Raw genomic sequence first — 21704 nt, 5'->3', positions numbered from 1 at the left:
CCCAACATCTTTTTGCTCAGGTAGTAAATGGCTCTCTCCACTTTTTCATCAAACTCTTGTGCAAGGATACAACCCATTGTAGTCTCAGTCACTGACAGATACAAAATCAACGATTTCCCTAGCTCAGGTGGTGACAACACAGGCGGGTTCTGTAGGTATTATTTGATCTGCTCAAAAGCTGCTTGGCATCGGCCGTCCTATTGGAATTTCTTTCCTTTCTTCAGGAGACCAAAAAGTGGTTCACAAGTCAAGGTTAATTTTGCGATAAACAGTCTTATGAATTGCACTTTACCCAGAAAGCCTCGCACCTCCTTTTCAGTCCTTGGTGGTGGCATTTCTAAGATGGCCTTGATTTTGGAAGGATCGACTTCGATACCTCTCTGTGTGATCAAGAACCCTAGCATTTTCCCTGCTGTAACACCAAGCGTACATTTCTGAGGATTCAGCCGCAACCGGAATTCTCTGATCCTTTGGAAGAACTTTTGTAAGGCGGTGTAGTGGCCCTCTCTTTCCTTGGACTTGACAATCATGTCGTCCACGTACACCTCCACCTCTTTGTGGATCATGTCATGCAATATCGTGGTCGCGGCTCGTTGATATGTAGCTCCAGCATTCTTCAACCAAAACGACATCACCCTATAGCAATAAGTCCCCCACGGGGTGGTGAAAGCAGTCTTTTCCTGATCTTCAGGTGCCATCACAATCTGATTATAGCCTGAGAAGCCATCCATGAATGAGAGCAACGCATGCCTTGCAGTAAGGTCCACTAACTCATCGATGTGCAACAGAGGGAAGTCATCCTTCGGACTGGCTCTATTCAAATCTCTGAAATCCACACATACCCGAATCCTGCCGTCCTTCTTTGGCACCGGAACGATGTTGGCCAACCAAGTTGGGTACTCAGATACCAGCAGGAACCTTGCGTCGATTTGCTTGGTGACCTCTTCCTTAATCTTGAAAGCCCATTCCGGGCCGATTCTTCTGCGTTTCTGCTTAACAGGTTGGACCTCGGGGTCAAGAGGGATCCGGTGCTGTACAATCTCAAGATCGATTCCAGGCATGTCTTCGTAGGACCACGTGAAAACGTCTTTGAAATCTTTTAATAAAGCGACTAAGTGCTCGCGCTCCTCCAAAGACAACGTGGACCCGATCTGGACTAGCGTCGGGTCCTCCTCAGTACCCACATTAACTGTAGTGATTTCATCAACCAGGGGTTTACCAAATCTCTCCTGCTCTTGATCAATTAAACACTGCAAAACTAGAGGAATTTTTTCCTCGTCGTTTTCATCAAAATTTTGAAAGTCTGAATTAATGCAATAAATCAAGGGCACAGAAAAATACTCAGAAGCCACATCCATTTCATTCTCATTGAGCAATTCCATCTGTTACAATAGACTCAAAGGAGAAAGAAAAAGACGACCTGGACAAGACTGTGGCATTCGGGTTATCACCCCCAGGAATACCGGACTTAGACTCAGACGAGCTGGAACCTGATTCTGACTCTACAGACTTGGTGGAATCAGATTCCGACTCACTGCTGACCCGGTGTTGCTTGATAAAAATCCCTCCTCGTACTGCCAGATGAGGGAGGGTGCAATGGATGCATCCAAAATATTTGATAGTGGGCCCGCTGCCGTTTCATTCCCAATCATGGATACCGAGAAGTTATCCCCCAAGCACTTTTGTATGATCGGAGGTTCTGAAAGTAGACAAGCCAGTGTTAACCCCATTTCAGTTTCGGCGCTCTCAGAATCCACTTCCTTACGCTGCTCAATCTCGGCTGATGGGTCTGTCTGCTCTTCGGCAACATCATCCTTGAATAACTGTAGGTCGATGAAGATCTCAAACCCCGACAGGCGCCTCTTCTCTTCATTCAACCATGGCTTTAGGAAGCCACAAAATGGAAAGTCTTCCCCTTCCCAGACGAAGCGTCCGTTTAGGGTACACTGAATGGGCCGATGCATCAATTCAAAAGGCTTCCCTGCCTGTTTTGCTCTGGCTCTCCCAGCCATCTCTTTCCCTTTTCTCACCCAATCCTCTTTGGTGGGCAGGTAACCCAAACCAAAGGTATGCGGGTTATGCGGCACTTCGGCCGATACAACAATGCCCTTCGGGCCACTTCTTCCTAGTCCCATACCAGGGATATGTTGGAGCTTGTTCATAAGGTACACAGACTGCGCGCTGACATACATCCCCTCATCAACAGCTAAGATGTTCTAAATGACCCGGGCCTTAGCCAAGGTGAATCCCGACAAGAAGACATCCTCCGTACCATGCTCAATTTCCAAAACCGGTGTAGATGCCTCTGGTGCCGGATGGATTGACGAATTCCCAAAAACAATGGCTACCCCCTTCCCGTGAGGGTATTTCAATATCTGATGTAGGATGGAAGAAACTGCCTTTACCTGGTGTAGCCACGGCCGCCCTAGGAGTAGATTGAAGGTTACGGGAACGTCCAAGATATGAAAGTCAATCTCATGTTGTCCTGGACTAACCTTAGTCTGAATTTGCACAGCCCCCATCACATCTCTGCTTGTGTTGTCGTAGGCCCTTATCACCTGGGTAGTTGGCACAAAGTCTGTGAGCTTCAACCCAATTGCATATGCTGTCCTTGACGGGCACACGTTAATGGTGAATCTGTGTCGATAAGAACTACCGATATCCACTTGTCCCTACACTCTACAGAGATATAGAGTGGTTTGTTGTGATTTGCGCCCTCAGGCTGCAGTTCTTTGTCAGAAAAGGTCAACGTCGGGGAAGCTCCTCCCAGAAAGACCAGTCCTACCAACTGCTCAGGCGTGGTGTCTATTGAGAGTTTGGCTTTGTCCATTGCCGAAAGGACGGCTTGCCTATGTACTCTTGAAGCCATAAGCAGTCCCCAGATGGAGATGTCTGCCTGTATCTTCTTCAGCTGTTTCAGCACAGCCTCCTCTTCGAGCAGCTTATCCTTTTGCTTCTCCGCCTCCCTGTCCTTCTCGGACACTTCTGGCTGATCTAAGTGTGGGAGCTTGAAATACCGCCCGCTCCCAGTCATATGGTCAACTTCGCCAATATACCAGGTATCGTCTGGCTGGTTATTCCCCAGTCCTCATCTGTGTGGGCAAGACATAGATTATCGTCCTCCGACCACATGCCATCGGCAGCCGACAGACACTTGTCCGGCTCCGTTACAACTTTTCTTGTGCCGCAGCACCTTCCATTCCTACGCTTGCAGCATGTTCTGTTCCTTTGCACACAGCACATTCGGTCCCCACAGGGGCTTTAGCATTTCTGGCCCTTTCAGAATCTTCGATCCCTTTCCATTCTAACTGCGTCAGTGCAGCTTGCTGTTCAACAACTCCTGTATTCGAATTGTCGAGATCCCGAGCGAAATTCTTAGCACCGACGCTCTCTGGCGATGCATTCTGATTCCCGGCCCTTCTGGCCACAATTGATGTCCTTGCCCCTGACGGGCCCTGTGCTGGCCGGAATTCTTCGACAATATCTGGTTAGTCGTCAAGCCACCCTATAATCTCTGCTGACCCCTCAAAATCAAACCAGTTGCCTGCCATGTCTCCCGGATCTTGTCCGTTGAAAAACTGAAGGTTAGCAATGTCCTCCCCCAGAGCTACCAAGTCATCTACCCTCTGATCAAATCCATCCCCTTGTATTACACAAAGCTCTGCCCCTGCTGCCAATTCTAAATTTGGCCTAGCCTGGCCCACTGATGCAATGTAGCCACTCGGGTTATATACCTCCTCGACAAAGCTCTCAGATTCCTCAGACCCTGAATCAACAATCCCACTTTCCTCCAAAGTCTCCCCTGTTCTATCTTCGATAGCCACCACCATTGGTTCAGGTTGGGTTCGGGAGATGTCCAACATGCACAAGTCAGTACTGTCAGGGATGAACAGCTCCGGCTTAGGTAGGTGAGAAGGGGTGATATATATGCTAGGATCCTATGACACGACCCCAGTCAAGATAAAGTTGATGCGTTTGGGAGGTGGAGCTTGGTTGTGTGGCGGGAGAGGGTTGGTTGTGACATTAGATTTCTCTAGAGGCACAGTCACCCTGTTGTCAATGAGATCTTGAATCTCATGACGCAATCTAAAGCAATAGTCAGTGTCATGACCATGTTGTTGGTGACATGCACCATACTTGGCTGGGTTGTGAGAGTGAGGGAGTGGATTTGGCAATGATCGCGGCTCCAGGGGCTTCAAATGCCCTTTCTTAATTAAAACCCCCAGAGCTTTGGACAGGGGCATGTATAATGGAGTGAAGGTTCTTTGGCCTCGAGGTTGGTGCTTGGTTGTTTGTGAGTTGCTTCCGGACGCACTGTAGAATGGTGTAGCTGCAAAGGTTCTTGGAGGGGTGGTGGTGACCATGCTTACTTTTGAAGCTCTACCAGTTGCAGCACTGCTTATGCCGGCATTAGTGTTGCGGTTGAAGGTCCTCCTGGGTTGCTCTCTGTCATTGTCAATTAGACCCTGCTTCAAGGCATCCTCGATCTGTACTCCCATCTCATGTAAATCTGAAAAGGTGGGGAACGGGAGAACAATCATCTTCTGCATGAGCTTGGGTTGGAGGTTGCGCACAACCATCCGTATTTGATCTTTATCCGTCGGCCTAATGGTCATCATTGAGGCCTAGGCCCTCTAGCGGGTCACAAAATCAAAAAAGCTCTCCTAAGGCTCCTGCCTAGTCATCTCAAGATCACGGGTTGTAATCTCTATCTACGTATTATAGGAGTATTGTGCAACGAAGGCCTCGGCCATCTCTTCCCAGTTTCTCTTGACGGAATCTTCCAATTTTGCATACCAGATGGCCGCTACACCCGACAGGGTCCGGCCGAACAAAGAAAGCTTCTGTAGTCTGGTGAGGCCCATTGGCCTTAAGATATCTGAAAACAGCCGCAGGTGCACCATGGGATCGCCAGATCTGTTAAAGCAGTCAATTTGTGGCATCTTAAACCAATCTGGCAGCGTCACGGCTAAGTCGGTGTATCTGTACTCAATGTCTGGAACGAACTTTACTCCTTGAGATTTTTTGAACATCTTTTCCAGCTTACTCACCTTCAACGCTGCAGGGTCTATCTCGAACTCAAATGGTGAATCCGGTAGGTTAATCGGTGCTTTGGGTGGTTGGGGTAGGACCGGGGGCGGAGCTAGCCCTGTTGGAATGTCCGTATCATCCTAGACATGTATTGTCTCCCAGAGTATAGGAACTCTGGGTGGGGGTGGAGCTTGGTGCGAAACAGATGCTCCGGCTTGCTGCTGTAGCCGGGTGATGATCTCTGCCTGTTGGGCCATGATCTCGGCCTGTTGTTTGGAAAATTTCGCTTGACGGGCAGCGTCCTGCTGCATGATTTTCATACTTTCTTGGAGTTGACGCATCATCTCCTCCATCCCTGTCATGTTCTGCTGATCCAGCTGACTAACTGGTATATCTATCTCTGTGGCAAAAACTGAGACCTCGGCCCAACTGTCCACTGATGGGGTAGACCACTGATCTGGCAACCTCTGCTCGAATATACTGCGTCTTCTCGACCTCCATCTGACAATCGGGGGTAAGGAGTAAAACATTGGTTGTCCGTCTACCAGATCCTCAGATCGATGGAGTCGGCGACCTCTAGTCTAGAGTGCTTGGGGAATATCTGCTTGGTCTGAAGCAATTGTGCTAAACTACCTAGCAAAAAGATAAATAAAGCATAATAAGGAAATAAACAAACAAACAAACGAATAGCATAACGGCTTAAATAAACACAACACACAGTTGGGCATGACAACACACAGTTGATACGCTGAATATACTATTCTCAAATACTGATCATCGTTCCCAAATCACTGCCTCAAATCTGAATCTGATACCCGCGGATATAACTGATTCTCAAAACACTGATACTGGTGCCCTCAGGCCTCATACCCAAACTTGTAAACTAGGTACATGCATTCCTATAGAGATGCACTCTAAAAGCACATAGCAAACAAGTGAGAGACAAAACACCCCTATGTTAGGGTAAGGTTTCCCTGTCCTATTTTGTCAGGAGCTAGGGTTTCACTACGCACGCAGCGGTTTCAAACAACCTATAATCGGGTAAGCAACCTGTCCTAGTTTGGGATAGTCACTATGGATTCCGATTGGCACTAGGTCGAATGGTCAAAAAGTGTGCCCCGGTGACAATCGGAGTTTGTGTTCCTATCGTGGCAGAGCCCGTAACCGGTCAGCCTTATGGCATGCTTCTCAAAGCGAGCCTCTGGCAAACCGTTTAGGAATAGCATACGGCAAACACTGTGACTTAGGCACACCAATGCAAATGCAATGCAAAGAAACACATAAGTGTAGTCAAAACAAGACATCATGAGTTCGAGTCAAGTTCTCTAAATCCCCAGCAGAGTCACCAGAAATTGTAGACATCCCTGAACGTCCCGGGAGAATCTCGTTTTGTTCATTTGGGCTCACTACAGTTCAGACTCAAATGTCACGGTTCTGAATCTAATCTCGCAAAATGCAATGCAAGATCGATAAATCACCAAAGAGTCCAAATCCGGCAAATCGTTTTGAAAAACCAATTTTTAGAAAAAAGTACCAAACATGGACTGCTTTGCCAGATACAGAGTCGCCACCTAAATATTTTATTTTGGGAGAATTTAGGAAACCCAAACTCGTGCCTAAGGCCACGTGTCCGTCATCACCAAAGTTGCCTCGGCTCGGGAACTTGGGTACGATTAGGGAAGGTCAGCTACGAGCACCTCCGCTCGCCCGATCAAAAGATCGGCCACTACTAAACATGATATCTTGTTTTTGAAAACACATGCACTCTTATATCGGTTATTAGCCTAGAATTTACTAAATGATGCGCACAGCATACAAGTATAGACTAGATCGCCTAAATTGGAACAAAACATTTCATGTTTGTTTATTTGAAAATGGTTTGATGGTGTTACTTGCAAGCAGGCTAAGACGTGGATTTGCCACCCTCGAGTGGGCTTAGAAAAAACATGATTTTGCCACTCTCAAGTGGGCTTAAAACGCACATTTTGATGAATTGTTCCAATTCAGATAATCCAACCTTCACCCACAGGCGTTCAGGCAGTTATATCACATAAGCAGTTAGCCTCATGGTAAGCATGCTATCATGGCAGTCACTCATACACATGCAAGGATGCTAAAGCATAAGCACTTACCGAGTACTCCGAGTCAAAACAAAAGCTATGTTAGAAATCATGCATGAGTCCTAACTATACTGAGATGTCTAATGCAACACATGCAAGAATGCAACTAAGAATAGGCTCGGCTAATCTAAGAATGGCATGTGAAATGCGACAACTAGATACACGTATTCAAGTTGGAATGGAAATACTATGCAGTTAGTATGATGCGCCGAGCTTGGTGCATGCAAGACAAATGAATGAATACAAACATGCGAGCATAAGTATGCTAATTGAAACATGCCCTAAACTAACCATCGTAAGCTAGTACATAAAAGGGAGAAAGACGTGGGGTTGGAAGACATGCATCACACACACGCACACTTATTACAACAGTTGTGCCCTCTCGATGGAGGGTCCGAATAAATATTACAAAACCAACTAGCTAATCTAAGCTAATCTAATCAACCTAGTTATTACACAATGAAATGAATAACGAATTACAACTAATTATTACACAACACTAGCTAATTAACGAATTAACTGAGTAAGCAATTTAAACTAGCATGCAAACTGCATGGATGTGGACTGCCTCAGCTCTGCCTTGGATGATACAGGATGCATGCATGCTCAAAATGCCTTGTCGGAAAATCCATCGCGATGCCACGACTCGCCTTTGTTTGCAATTGATCTCAAAAACTTGCACGAAGCTCCAGAGAGATAAAACTCCACCCTAGGAAGCTGTGGGAAGGCTGCCAACCAGCTATAGCCATGGGAGACCACCTGCCGACCACCTTTGGTGGTGGAGACCAGAAAACGTGGTCGGCCTGCCAGAAAACCTGGTCAGCCGACTAGTTTCTTCTCCTGGTTTCTATTTTTTCTGCAACAAAGGCAAGAGAGAGAGAGAGAGAGAGAGAAGGCAAGGTATTTTCAACATATGTGTGCACAACCACTTCCACCCATCATTGCATAAGCTCTAGGGAGTGTAGTCCTCGACCCTCAGGCCACCAATCACGCATCTCGATGCATGATGGCCGAGGAGTCGAATTGCACGACTCGATATGAAATGAATGCACATATGAACACAATAAAGCCTATACTCCATCATGTGTAATCAAGAGTGTCGGCTACCAAGAATTGAAGCACATTTCGTCACTTTGAGTACGAAACGTCCCTCGGTTCCCGTGTTTGGACTAACTCCTATTCCAAACACAATGCCACAAACAATGCATGGCATGTACGAATGCAACTAGCATGCAATCCTAATGCAATGCAATCTAATCATGCAAACATGCAAAGGATGAGATGCAAGCATGCAACTAGCATACGCAGTGCTACAGACTAATAATGGCATACTCAATGCACATGACGCTATATGGCATACATAATGCACATATGAAGACTAGCATACACAATGAAGTGAACTAGGCATGCGCAATGCAATGATCAATCATATGAGAACATGGACTATATGGCATACACAATGCATATATGGACTTAAACCAAGATGAATGGGTCTCAGCCACACCCAAATTAGTGGCCAAACATGATGAAATCAAGGCGATGACACACACACAAGCATGCACAATGCAAGGGACCAAAGCCTAGGGTATAAGATACAACTCTATGAAAGCATTGAAAGGATGAAATATGGCATACAATGGCACAAGTTCCAGCTCTGAAATGGCATACAAAATGGTCCCGAATCATGCAAACAACTCATGTTATGCATGTTGTATGGCTCAAGTACCGAAACTAGTGAGGCCCATTGCACTAGAGGTATGTAAAGCAATGCTCAAATGACCAAACCAACCCCAAACAGTCCCTATGCAGGCCCAAAACAGTAGCAAAATGGACTAAGATGATGGCTCGAAAGGCACAAAAATGAAACTTATGCAATGGCCCATAAATGAGGTATACAAGCACAACTCTCAAACATATCTAAAGAGTGGAAAACATGGGAATATGGCATAAGTATAAACTCTGAAATATCATGCACAATGACGCTAAAACATGCAAACACCTCAATTTAGGCATGCAAGAGGCTTCAAAGCTCAAAGCTAGGCATGGCTATTACACTACAAGCATGCATGGAAAGCATCATTCAACCAAGGGACCTTAAAATAGAGCTAAGGCAGCCCAAAATATGAACAAAATCAGTTTGGATCATAGCCAAAATATGCTAGAATCAAGGGCCAAAACAACATGCAATGTAAGCTAGTGAGCTTGGTTTACACTACAAGCATGTGAAGCATTCAAGAGGCCACTAAACCAACCAAAGACATAGGCATGACATACCAAATAATGGCCAAAAACCCACTGAAACATGATCAATACAAGCAAAAAGGACATGCTCCTTTGATAAGCCATAAGAGGGATTGCTCTACACATGCGAGAGCCAAACCCAAGATGACAAAACCAACTTTAGAAAGAGTCTAGGAAGGTCCTAAAAACCACCAAAAAGGGCCTGAACCAAAGCTTGGAAGTGTGAAAATATAGGCTCCTTTGGAAGGCCAAAAATGCAAGCAAACAAGGCCAAAAGAGAGAGGGTCACCTTTCTCTGATTTTGGTGCTCAAAAGTATATGCCAACCACTGAAAATCCACTGGATTTCAGTGGCTAAAAGGCCAAGCAAAGATTAAATCAAAGGCCTTAAGGCATGGCTCAAAACAAGGCTAAATGAAGCATGCAAGAGGGTAAATGACCCCTAACACCAACATGACCTTAAACAAACATGTTAAGAACTTAAATATGAAGCTTTTTTCAGTTGACAACAAAGCCTAAATATGCATGAAAGTATGGCTAAGAGAATGATCATGATAGAGCTTAAAAGGGGAGAAAATGAGTTACCCTTGAAGCTCAGGAAAACCAGCAACTTCTGGACCAAAAAACCCAACATTTGAGACCTCTCAAGACCCTCCAAGAACTCAGTAACAATGGTGGAGGTATTAGGCTATGAGGTGATGTGCAAAATGGCCAAGAACCATGCACTTCTAAGCCTAAAATGTAGAGATATAGAGAGAGATATGTATTTGCCTTAAACAAATTTTGAGAACCTGGTATAAGGAGAGGGTTGGCCTCTCTTATAGACAAAGGAGGCCAAAACTTCTCAAAGAAGCCAAAAACCAAGGCTCAAGATCCTCCATATGTATGGAGGATGCAATCTGTGCCTTCCAGCTGGCACATCTGCCATGCACTAAGGAAAACAAAACAGGAGGGAGCAGGCCGACCAGTTAAGGTGGTCGGCCGACCACTTCCCCTGGTCAGCCGACCAGGATAGATGGTCTTCCACAAAGAAAAATGGTCGGCAACCCTATTTTGTGGTCTCCTAACTGAATGCAAGCTAGTGGTGTGGTGGGAGGCCAGTAAATATGGCCCAAAGACCAAGAAAACCAGCTTCCCAACAAGAAAATTGGCTGGCGGGGAGAAAAGAGGTCTCCAACGAGAAAAGGTGGTCTCCGACCCTTTTACCACCTCCCAAAGAAGGAAAACAAGGTCCATGCCAAAAATGAACCAAAACGGATGCAAAACGAGAGTTTGGGGGGCAAAACGCGCGACCAGGTGCCCCGAAAACAGGCTATTAAGCACCGAAAGTGGCGTACGACCATAAAAGTGGTCTCCCGGGCCACAGTGTCCCTCTAGACAGAGAAAACAAGGTGTGTCCCAAAAACCATACGAAACAGAGAATGTTAAGCGGTCCCAAACCGAGGCGCACGCCCGACGGCTCCTAAAACCGAAAACTGGTCTCCAAACGGGAACAGTGGCCTACGACCACGAAAAGTAGCCTACGGCCACTGAGAGATAGTCTACAAGACCTCTCCCTCCCTCCAGGAAGAGAAAATGAGACCTGGTTCACAAGCCGAGTCAAAGCACAAAAGGGTCCCGAGGTCCGGGGGTAGGGCTCTCAGCCGAAACTCCGAAACCTTACAACAAGCACAACATGCACCATCACCTCGCGCTCAAACGATGACGTCTGAGTCTTAAGGTCGGTCAAAAATGGGGTGTCTATAGTGGGATACCACTAACTCTTTCCATTTCTCTCCTACTGGGGAGATGACGATGACTCCCTATGACTTCTCTATGCGCACCAGCATAGCAGTAGGGGGTCACCCGATTCCTTATGATATAGACATGGGCGAGTGGGAGGCCACCTGGATCTACCTATTAGGAGCACGCCCGCCTCTCTTCCGACTGGGGATGGTATGATACAGTTAGTTTTCGGAGCAGTTTCGTAGGAGAGAGCCAGAGACCCCAGAGGAGATAGAGCAGTATGCTCGAGGCTTTCTGATGTTCCTCCTCAGTACCACCCTGTTCGCGAACAGGGCGAACACCGTAGGATTATATCTTCTGAGCGCCTTGGTGTACTTACCGCAGGTCTGGCTCTATGATTAAGGCGGCGCTGGCCTAGCCACATTGTATGGCTATATGAGCTCGACATCCCACAGGAGGGGAGACAGGGTCGGAGGCTATTGGCGAGCCTGGGAGGTATACTTTACATTTCTACTTCATATTTTCTGCTTTCTGCTTTCTGTTTCTGTGTTTTCTGCTTTGCACTTTCTGTACACTGCATACTTTCTTGTTTGCATCTATATACTGCGCTTTCTACATCACACATTATGTATCCTCTGTATTTGTACTCTCTATACACTGTGCTACACATTCTACTCTCTGCATCTGCACTTGTACTTTCTGTACACGATACACGCATTCTGCTTTCTGGATTTTGCATTCTGCATTCTTTGTTCTGCATTCTCTGTGCACTTTACACTGTATACTCACTATTGTCTTTTCCTTGTAGCTTTGGGTATATGCATATTTCCCGACCCTCGCTCCGGAGCCAAAGGTGGAGATGCCCCTCATTGTGTCGTACTCTCATCGGTACGACGGTAGATGCCTATGGAGGACCCGGGAGACCTTCTCATTCTTCTATCGATACTTCGACACAGTGACTGCGTACGGAGGTAACTCAAAACTCATAGTTATTTTTGCTTTATCAACAGCTAATGACGACTAACCATTTATATATCCCTGTTTACAGATCGCTTGGCAGTCTTGGGCGATGATGCCGGCCGGAGTCAGGGACCAGTACAGCAGAGCCTGGGAGGCTTCTCGTTTTCGACTTCTGTTCAAGGGCTCGGTTTACCGAGTCTAGTTTCTAGGCAAGCAATTCTTGCGCTAGACTTTGGGTTTGCCTGAGCCAGTAGTACCCATGTCTCCTCTAGCATCTACGATGACTTCAGAGAGCCTCTCCTTCTAGGAGATGATCCAGTTCACATAGGGCTTGGATGCCGACTACTTCCGCGGGGAGGGGAATTATTTGACATTCATCCAGACACACCTCATGCCTCCCTTGACGGGTGTTTGTGCTCGTGCAAGTAGAGCAGCAGATGCCCCTACAGCAGGTAGGACTCGGGCGACGAGAGCCAGGACTTGAGAGGTTCTTCCCACTAGACAGGCTACTGGTTGGCCAGAGATCCCGACCACGCTAACATGCTGGAGGCCAATTGGGACGTCCTACCAGATTCTAATCGAGTCGGCGGAGGCCGGGCATAGATACGTCAAAGCTCACGACGCGTCTCTGGTATGTACCGCATCTTTTCCATCTTTCCATTTTCTTTCAGATATTTGTTCCTTCTAGATACTGATCATTCCCAATGCATTTGCAGGCACCCCAGAGTATATTGAGGGATTTCTTGAGCTAGTAGCTTCATTCGAGAGCATGATACTGAGTAGGAAGGCACTGCTCAGTCTCTACGGCATCTAGGTATTTCCCCTATTTCTACCCGCATTTCAGTATTTTCCACACTGTTGTGCACATCATTCTCAATGAAGCATTGATATTCACATCATAGTATGCATTTTGCCCCTTATCACATCACACTGACATACTGCACCAACATACTATACTGCAGTTGCACTGTCTCTGGCTTTTTGCATTCCAACATTTTCATCATACTACATCTGCAACCATACATTGTAGCTGATATGCCAATACTATATCTTTTCAGGTTCCAGCCATACCTAGAGCACCAACAGAGGTGGCTGGGACTGCGCCACCACCTGCACAGCCACCACCTCCTCCAGTGACAGAGAGAAGGGAGAGACGGGCCCTAGCACATAGCCTAGAGGGGCGTCATGGTCGAGGCCGGAGAAGCCCTTCGGAGCTAGTGTTGAGTGATGACGATACTGAGACTATTGGTTTTGAGGAGGCAGTGAGTCCGCAGTCTGAGTCCTCTAAGAGTGGAGATGGCAGTGGCTCGAGATCTGAGGGCTAAGGAGATGCTAAGTCATGCACTGAGGCAGAGCACGGTGACGGCTCCGGTTCTAACTCAATATCTGAGTTAGACAGCGGTGCAAATGGAGACAACTCTGAGTCTCCGCCCAAGAAAAGGACGAAGAAGGCCTCTCGAGCCTGAGATGACTGGCATTGATTTACTTGTACTTTTTGCTTAGTTTCTTTCTGTTGGTAACTTTAGCATATGTATAGCTTCAGACAAGTTCTATTTGCTTTAAAAACTTGTACTCCTATTTTGTTAAAAAGCCATGATCGGAATCAAAAACTCGAGGTTTTTATGAAAAAGGCATTTGTTATTTTTCATCATGAGCACCATGTTTACATGAAAATAAACATGAGATTGCTTTTGAAAATGAAAACTGAACACTTGTATTGGCATGACGTTCTTTGTCGGGTAATGGACCGACCAACAACCAAAACAACAAGTACAACATACAACTCAATAAACAAACTAACAACAACTCGAGAGACAAAACAACAACTCGATAAACAAAACAACAACAACTCGATAATCAAAACAAAACAAAACAAATACAACCCAACAAGCTTGCTAACATCAAAAGGACTCAAACAAGGCCTTCAAACACACAAAGATAAACAAAACAGATGCTACCAGCACTAGTCAACACACAAGTGGATGACAACCCTGTCAAAGGGATTGTTGGCCATGAGTAGAGGTCGTCGGCCACCAATAATGGCCGATCGGCTACCAAAGTCGCCTGTCGGCTATCACCAATGGCCGGTCGGCTACTAATGTGAGGAACCTCTAGATTGTTGACACTTGGCTTCCACTCACTGCCTTATCTTCTACAAAAGATTAGAGCTTCATGATTTCTTCATTTCAGCTGCAAATTCTTCACAAATGGAGTCATTTTTCGCCGAAAAGCTCTCGGATTGGATTGCGACTTTAGACGGCTCGGAAAAGGTGAATTTCTAGGGTTTTGGCATAAATGCGCTTTTTTCGTTGAGCCGAACTTCACTTTGTTTTCTGTTCCTCCATGGCACGGCACGATGCTGGAATCTGATTACACATGTCTTTAGCTTTGAGGGACAAGAAATATGCCTGACAATCGAAGAATTGCAGGTGCTAATGGAATCCTGGCGCGATGAGGAAATCTTACCTTAGCCCTGTTTTCACCACATCCAAGCTTTGGGAAGGATGTGTGGGCTCACTTTACACGATGCCCGATCCTTGGTTTACAATGGAGAGCTGGATATCCCCAGCTTGATTCATCAATTTTCTAACATCAGTTACCGCAGCGACCTTTTCTGGCAGGGTTTTCGGCAACACGCCCTTTGTTTATGTATATTGGCACATTTCCTTCTTGCCCCTAGTTTCGGCAGATCTAGCATTCGATTGGTCGAAGTTGCCCAAGGTTTGAAAGAAGGCAAGAGCTGCATTGGCTTGGTGCTGGCCGAGACTTTTATAGGCCTAGACGCCTTCCATCAATGGGAAACTACCAAATTCTCTAGTAGTCCACTACTTCTCCAGGTAGTGTTTCCCACCCTTTCTGATATGTGTTCTCACATCACTCGACACTCAAGCTTTGTTTTTCTCTCAAAGCCCTTTTCTCACTTTTCTCTCAACACACCTCTCTCTTTTCTTTTATCCTTTTCCAGGTGTGGCTTATGGACAAGCTGAAGGTAGTGGACTCATGCCCTGAATACTTAGCTTGGGGTTATTTCTTTCGCCACCGCCTAGTGGATTTCCCTAATAAAGGATGGTGGTGGCATTGGATGTGCAATAGGTCTACTGTTGACATTGCTTGGCATTGTCCCTAGTTTGATCTAGCCGAGATGAGCTACACCATGACTCGATAACCTGGCATATAGCTGATCAGCCTTACACACTGTATATTCTACTTTTCGTTCCAATTTAGATGTCAGTTCAGGCATGATCAGATTTTCCCAGAAGAGAGGGTAGAGTACCCGGTGTCATTTGCCATCTGTGGCTCACAATTAGCTAGGTACCGCACTACTTGGAGGACGAGAGAGCTTCTAGCTCCTGCCCCTAGTTTCAATTGCGCCCTTTCCGGCAAATGCCTGGCTTGGCTCGAGGATGAGACACAGACCGGGCCTACTTTAGCTTCCAAAGCTTCCACAAGCACAGGAAGGGGACGCAAGAACACCTGACTCATCTATGCCCCCAAGTTTATTGCTTTGACCTTGCTTTTCAAGTTTTTATGATGTAATAAAAGCAACTTTGGTTTGTATCAAGTTGGAGAACTTTGTATTGAAATCAATGAAATTAAAGTTGTAAGCACCGAAAATTTTCCTTTTGGTCCAAAAAACGGTCTAAGTTGTAAAAACATTAATTTGAACAAAATCAACTTTTATTAAAACTTTCCAAAACCATTTTCGAAAAGGAATACTACCTGACACGCACGGAATCAATCCTCGAGATGTACAACCCCGAATCGAAAGATGACAAATTGCCCGCTTGATTGAATAACACTGCTCAACACTATAACCAGCTCTTTTCTCAGAGTAAAGATCACAACTGAACCCTCAGATAAAGAATAGACAAGGATGACCTGATCAGGCACATGGACAGGAAAGTTGAGTTTGAGGTGTTTACGGCTGAACTTCAGGATGAAGTTACCTACATATCACGAAGATGGGAATCAGGCCTTACGTAGTTCGGTTCGGGTTCACTCAAGTATTAACACTCTCCTTTTGCGCTTTAACTTTTGCCAAGGCCGCCCTTTAGGGTTTTCAACCTTGCGAGCTTAGTTTTTCTTTATTTCAAATTTTTTGTGCTCTGACTTTTGCCTAGGTTGCCCTTCCAAGTTTTCAGCCTAGCAAGCCTCTCAGGGATAGTATTTTTTCGACTTGTCCATGTTGATCGGTTGGGAAAATTCCATGCCACCCAAGTCCATGAGAATAACAGCTCCACCCGACCAACTAGTTTTAATGATGTAAGGACCAATCCAATTGGGTCTGAACTTGCCCCTAGGGTCATGGATGGGAGCTCAGTTGTCTTTTAGCACTAAATCTCCCTCTTTGAGATTTCAGGACTTAACTTTCTTGTGAAGGCCCTAGCAATCCTGCATTGATAACCCTGAATGTGGTACAATGCTTTTAGCCTTCTCTCATCAAACAACATCAGCTCCTCAAACCTGCTCTGCTGCCAGTCCGCCTCTGCTATCTGACACTCAGCCATAACCAATATCGACGGGACTTCTATTTCAATTGGCAGAACAGCCTCCATTCTGTAGACAAGAGAATAAGGAGTCGCCCCTGTAGACATCCAGATCGAAGTTCTATAACCCCAAAGTGTGAATGGCAATTTATCTGGCCAGTCCCTGTAGGTCTCAACCATCTTCTGTAGAATGTGCTTGATGTTCTTGTTGGCAGCCTCAACAGCTCCGTTGGTTTATGGCCTATATGTAGATGACTTGTGAAAAGCCACATTATATTTCTCTAACAAGTGGATCACTTCTTTCTTGAAATGGGAGCCATTATCTGAAATGATCTCATTTGGGACACCATAGTGGCAAATGATATTGTTTCAGATGAACTTGGCAACATGTGATGTTTTCAGCACTGCATAGGACTGGGCTTCTACCCACTTTGTAAAGTAGTGAATTGCCACCAGAATGTATTCATGCCCATTCGACCCTCTCGATGTGACTGTTCCGATAACATCAATTCCCCAGACTCAAAAAGGCCAAGGTGAAGTCATGTTGTACAGTTTTGACAGTGGGATATTCATGCCATTGGCATGAATTTGGCATTTGTGGCATCGTCGAACAAAACCAATACAATCCTCCTCCATGGTGGACCAGTAATAACCTTGCCTGAGAATCTTTCGAGCTAACATCACTCCATTCATGTGCGCTCTGCACTCTCATCCGTGGATGGCCTCCATCAGGCGCTTTGATTCCTCTTCATTGACACAGAACTTATGCATTGCCAAATGACCTCGTTTGTACAGTTTACCTCCGCAGATGATAAATTGGATGGCTACTCACCGTATTCCTCTCTTGTCTTTAGAATTCGCCCCTGGTAGATAGATCTCCTTTTCCAAGAAGTTCCAGATATCGTAGTACCAAGGGTTCTTGTCTTGCACTTCATCTATTGCGGCTATAGTTTCATAGGCCGGCGTGTACCTCTGCTCAATGATAATTGGACGCATCCGGACTCCCAACGAGATGTCTATCATAGAAGATAGAGTTGATAAAGCATCAGCGAACCTATTGTTTTCTCTTAATAGATGCATGAAAGTCAGTTTCCAAACCTAGGAATCAGAATATCCAAGGTCTAATGGTAGATCTTCATCTTTTCTTCCTTGACTTTCCAGTCACCATTTTCTTGAGAAACAACTAGGTTCGAGTCCCCGATGACATCCAACCTTTTTGCCCTAATTCCAGGACAGCTTCCAAACCAGCAATACACGATTCATACTCTGCATCATTGTTGGAGACCTTAAACCGGAGTTTGAAGGCTAATGGTGTATGGGAATTGTCGGGTGCTATCAGCAACACACCTATCCCATAACCATATTGGTTAGACGCTCCGTCAAAGTACATCGTCCAAGTCTTCTCTTCGACTTGCAGAATGGCTTCATCTGGGAACAGGTATTCCACCGCTTCATCCCCTTCTACTGAATGGTTTGCTAGGAATTCTGCTACAGCTCTCCCCTTGACTGACTTGTGAGTGACATACTTCAGATCAAATTCGGAGAGGAGAAGCAACTAACGGGCTAGACTACCCATAAGCGCTGGTTTCTCAAAGAGATATTTGATGGGATCTAATCTTGAAACCAGAATTACAGAGTGGGCTAACAAGTAGTGACTCAACTTTCTGGTAGCCCATACCAAGGCTAAGCAAGCCTTCTCCAGTGGCGTGTAACGAGTCTCGTATTCCAGTATTTTCTTGCTCGGGTAATAGATGGCTTTCTCCACCCTATCCTTGGATTCCTGCACAAGCATGCAGCCCATAGTTGTGTCGATGACTGATAGATACAGAATCAAAGGCTTCCCTAGCTCTGACGGCGACAACACTAGTGGATTCTGAAGATATTGCTTGATCTGCTCAAAAGCGAATTGGCATCGATCATTCCATCGAAATTTCTTTCCTTTCTTCAGGAGACCAAATAGTGGTTCACAAGTCAAGGTTAATTTGGACATAAACTGTCTTATGAATTGCACTTTACCTAGAAAGCCTCGCACCTCCTTTTCAATCCTTGGTTGTGGCATTTCTAAGATGGCCTTGATTTTGGAAGGATCTACCTCGATGCCCCTCTGTGTGATCAAAAAGCCCAGCATTTTTCCTGCCGTTACGCCGAAGGTGCATTTTTGTGGGTTCAACCTCAGTCTGTATTCTCTGATCCGTTGGAAGAATTTTTCCAAGATGGTGTAGTGGCCCTCTCTTTCTTTGGATTTGACAATCATGTCATCCACGTACACCTCGACCTCTTTATGGATCATATCATGTAGAATAGTGGTTGCAGCCCTTTGGTAGGTAGTCCCGACATTCTTCAGCCCAAACGGCATCACTTGATAGCAGTAGGTTCCCTACGGCGTAGTAAATGTAGTTTTTCTCTCTATCCTCAAGCGCCATTAGAATCTGGTTATACCCAGAAAACCCATATATGAAGGAGAGCAATGCATGACATGCGGTAAAGTCCACTAGCTCATCTATGTGCGGCAGGGGGAAGTCGTCCTTTAGACTGGCTTTATTCAAATCTCAAAAGTCCGCACATACTCGGATTCTACCATCCTTTTTCAACCCTAGAACGACGTCGGCCAACCAAGTTGGGTACTCAGATACTAGCAATAACCCTGCATCAATCTGCTTGGTGACCTCCTTCTTGATTTTCAATGCCCAATCCAGACGAATTCTCCACAATTTTTGCTTAACAGGTCGGGCCTCGAGTCAAAAGGGATCTAGTGCTGTACAATCTTAGGATCGATTCCGGGCATGCCTTCGTAGGACCACGCGAAAACATCTTTGAAATCTTTTAATAAAGCGACTAAGTGCTCGTGCTCCTTTGAAGACAACGTGGACCCGATCTGGACCAGACGCAGATCATTCTTAATACCCACATTAATAGCAATGATTTCATCAGAATAGGACTTTGCAAACCTCTCCTCCTCTCAATTAATCAAATTTTTCAAAACAAGAGGAATTCCTTCCTCATTGTTTTCATTAAAATTTTGAAAGTCCTGATCAATGCAATAAACAAGTGGCACAGAGAAATACTCAGAATTTGCAGTGGCATTCTCATTCACAAAGTCCAGCTCTTCTAGTTCATCAATTACAACCAACTCAAAAGAAAAAGAAAATGACGACCTGGACAAAACCTTGGCATCCAGGTTATCACCCCGAGGAATACTAGACTCTGACTCAGAAGAACCGGAATCTGATTTCGACTCCACAGACTCTATGGAATCAGATTCTGGCTCATTACCCGACTCAGAACTACTAGACAAGTAGCCCTCCTCCAGCTACCAAACGGGAGAGGGTACATCAGATGCATCCAGAATGTTGCTAGTAGGGTTTACACCCGATTGGTCCCCAATCATGGAAACGGTCAGGTTATCCCGCAAGCTCTCTGAGTCGATCGGAGGATCCGAAAGGAGACATGCCAATGTTGCCCCTATTCTGAGCTTGTTGTTGTCCGAGTTGTCTTCCATCTTTTCCTAGCTTTAGTAGTTAGCTCCACCTTTTCCTCTGTATCACCATCTTGCAACTGCAAGTCAAAGAAAATTTCGAATCCAGGAACCCACTGCTTCTTAGAATTCAACCAAGGCTCAAGAAAGCCACAAAATGGGAAGTCCTCCCCTTCCCGAACAAAATAGCCGTTTAGAGTTCCCTGAATCGGTCTATGCACAAGCTCATAGCGCTTCCCAGTCTGCTTAGCTCTGGCTCTTCCTACCATCTCCTTCCCTTTTCTAATACAGTCCTCTCTGGTGGGAATATAGCTAAGACCAAAGGCATGAAGATTATGGGGCACATCAACCAATGTTGTGATGCCCTTTCAGCCACTCCTTCCCAATCCCATTCCGAGCACATGTTGTAGCTTGTTCATGAAATAGATTGATTAGGCGCTGACATACAAGCCCTCATCAACAGCCATGATATTCTGTACTACTCAGGCCTCGACCAAGGTAAACCCAGAAAAGAAAACATCCTCCTCACCATGAACAATTTTTAGCACAGGTGCAGTTACCTCTGGCGGAGGATGTATGGACGAATTCCCAAAGACGATCGCCACCCCTTTTCCATAGGGGTATTTTAGCATTTAATGGAGGGTAGAAGAGACTGCTTTCACAAGATGCAGCCAGGGCCTCCCTAGTAATAGATTGAAAGTGGTCGGCACGTCCAGGACGTGGAACTCAACATCCTGCGGCGCTGGGCCCACTTGAACTCTAATCTGTACTGTGCCCATCACCTCTCTGCTGGTATTGTCATACGCCCGTATCACTTGGACTGTAGGCACAAAATCAACTGGTTTTAGGCCGATAGCATAAGCCGTCCGGGATGGACAGACGTTGATTGCTGACCCGGTGTCGACCAATACCACTGGTACCCATTTTTCTCTGCACTCCACTGATATGTACAGAGGATTGTTATGTGTTGAGCCTTCCGGCGGCAATTCTTTATCAGAAAAGGTTAGAGTTGGTGAAGTGCCTCCCGGGAAGACCAACCCCACCAGTTGTTTCGGGGTAGTGTTGATGGATAACTTAGCTTTGTCCATCACCGACAGTACAACCTGTCTATGCACTCGCGAAGCCATAAGCAGACCCCAGATAGAAATATCAGCTTGGATCTTCTTCAACTGTTTCAGCACAGCCTCTTCTTCCAAATGTTTTTCATTTTACTTCTCAACTTCTTTATCCTTCCTGGATACCTCAAGTTGGTCCAGATGCGTTGGTTTGAAATATCGGCCACTTCTCATCATATGGTCGACATCTTCGATGTACGAGGTGTTGTCGGGAAGGTATTTACCCCAATCCTCATCAGTATGAGCTAAGTGTAGGTCGTCATCACCCCACCAGATTCCTTCAGCATCCGACAAACAGTTGTCCGGCTCTGTTTGGGTTATCTTCTCGTCACAAGCATCCCCTGCAGGGTGTTGGGCTTTTCCAGCTTTCTGGTTGTTTTCACATCTTTCTTGTTCAAACTGCTTCAGTGCGGTTTCTTGCTCTGTATGTACAGTACTTACAATGCCCAATTCTTGAGCTGATTGTTCCACACCAGAGTTTTCTGGCAGTTTACCCTTTCCATTGGCCATTCCGACCATTGCAGCGATCCCCGCTTTCTGTTCCTCTAGCT

General features: G+C 45.8%; 1 protein-coding gene across 1 annotated transcript; it reads right to left on the bottom strand.

Moving 5' to 3' along the window:
- Positions 1-20670: 20670 nt before the first annotated feature.
- LOC145791414 (uncharacterized) lies at positions 20671-21126 on the bottom strand. Its single transcript, XM_082871771.1, has one exon. It carries the CDS (start codon positions 21124-21126, stop codon positions 20671-20673), a length of 456 nt encoding a protein of 151 aa, XP_082727897.1.
- Between the last annotated feature and the right edge of the window lie 578 nt (positions 21127-21704).

The sequence above is a fragment of the Camellia sinensis genome, chromosome 5 (genome assembly GCF_055761805.1).
Source record: "Camellia sinensis isolate YWXY chromosome 5, ASM5576180v1, whole genome shotgun sequence".
In the NCBI taxonomy this organism is placed as follows: Eukaryota; Viridiplantae; Streptophyta; class Magnoliopsida; order Ericales; family Theaceae; genus Camellia; species Camellia sinensis.
The sequence above is the reverse complement of the archived record's forward strand: the minus strand, read 5'-3'. Positions and strand labels throughout refer to the sequence as shown.

What these genes read in the sequence shown, in the direction of transcription:
- LOC145791414 (XM_082871771.1), bottom strand. Translation starts at nt 21,126, where the DNA reads ATGGACAAAGCTAAGTTATCCATCAACACTACCCCGAAACAACTGGTG.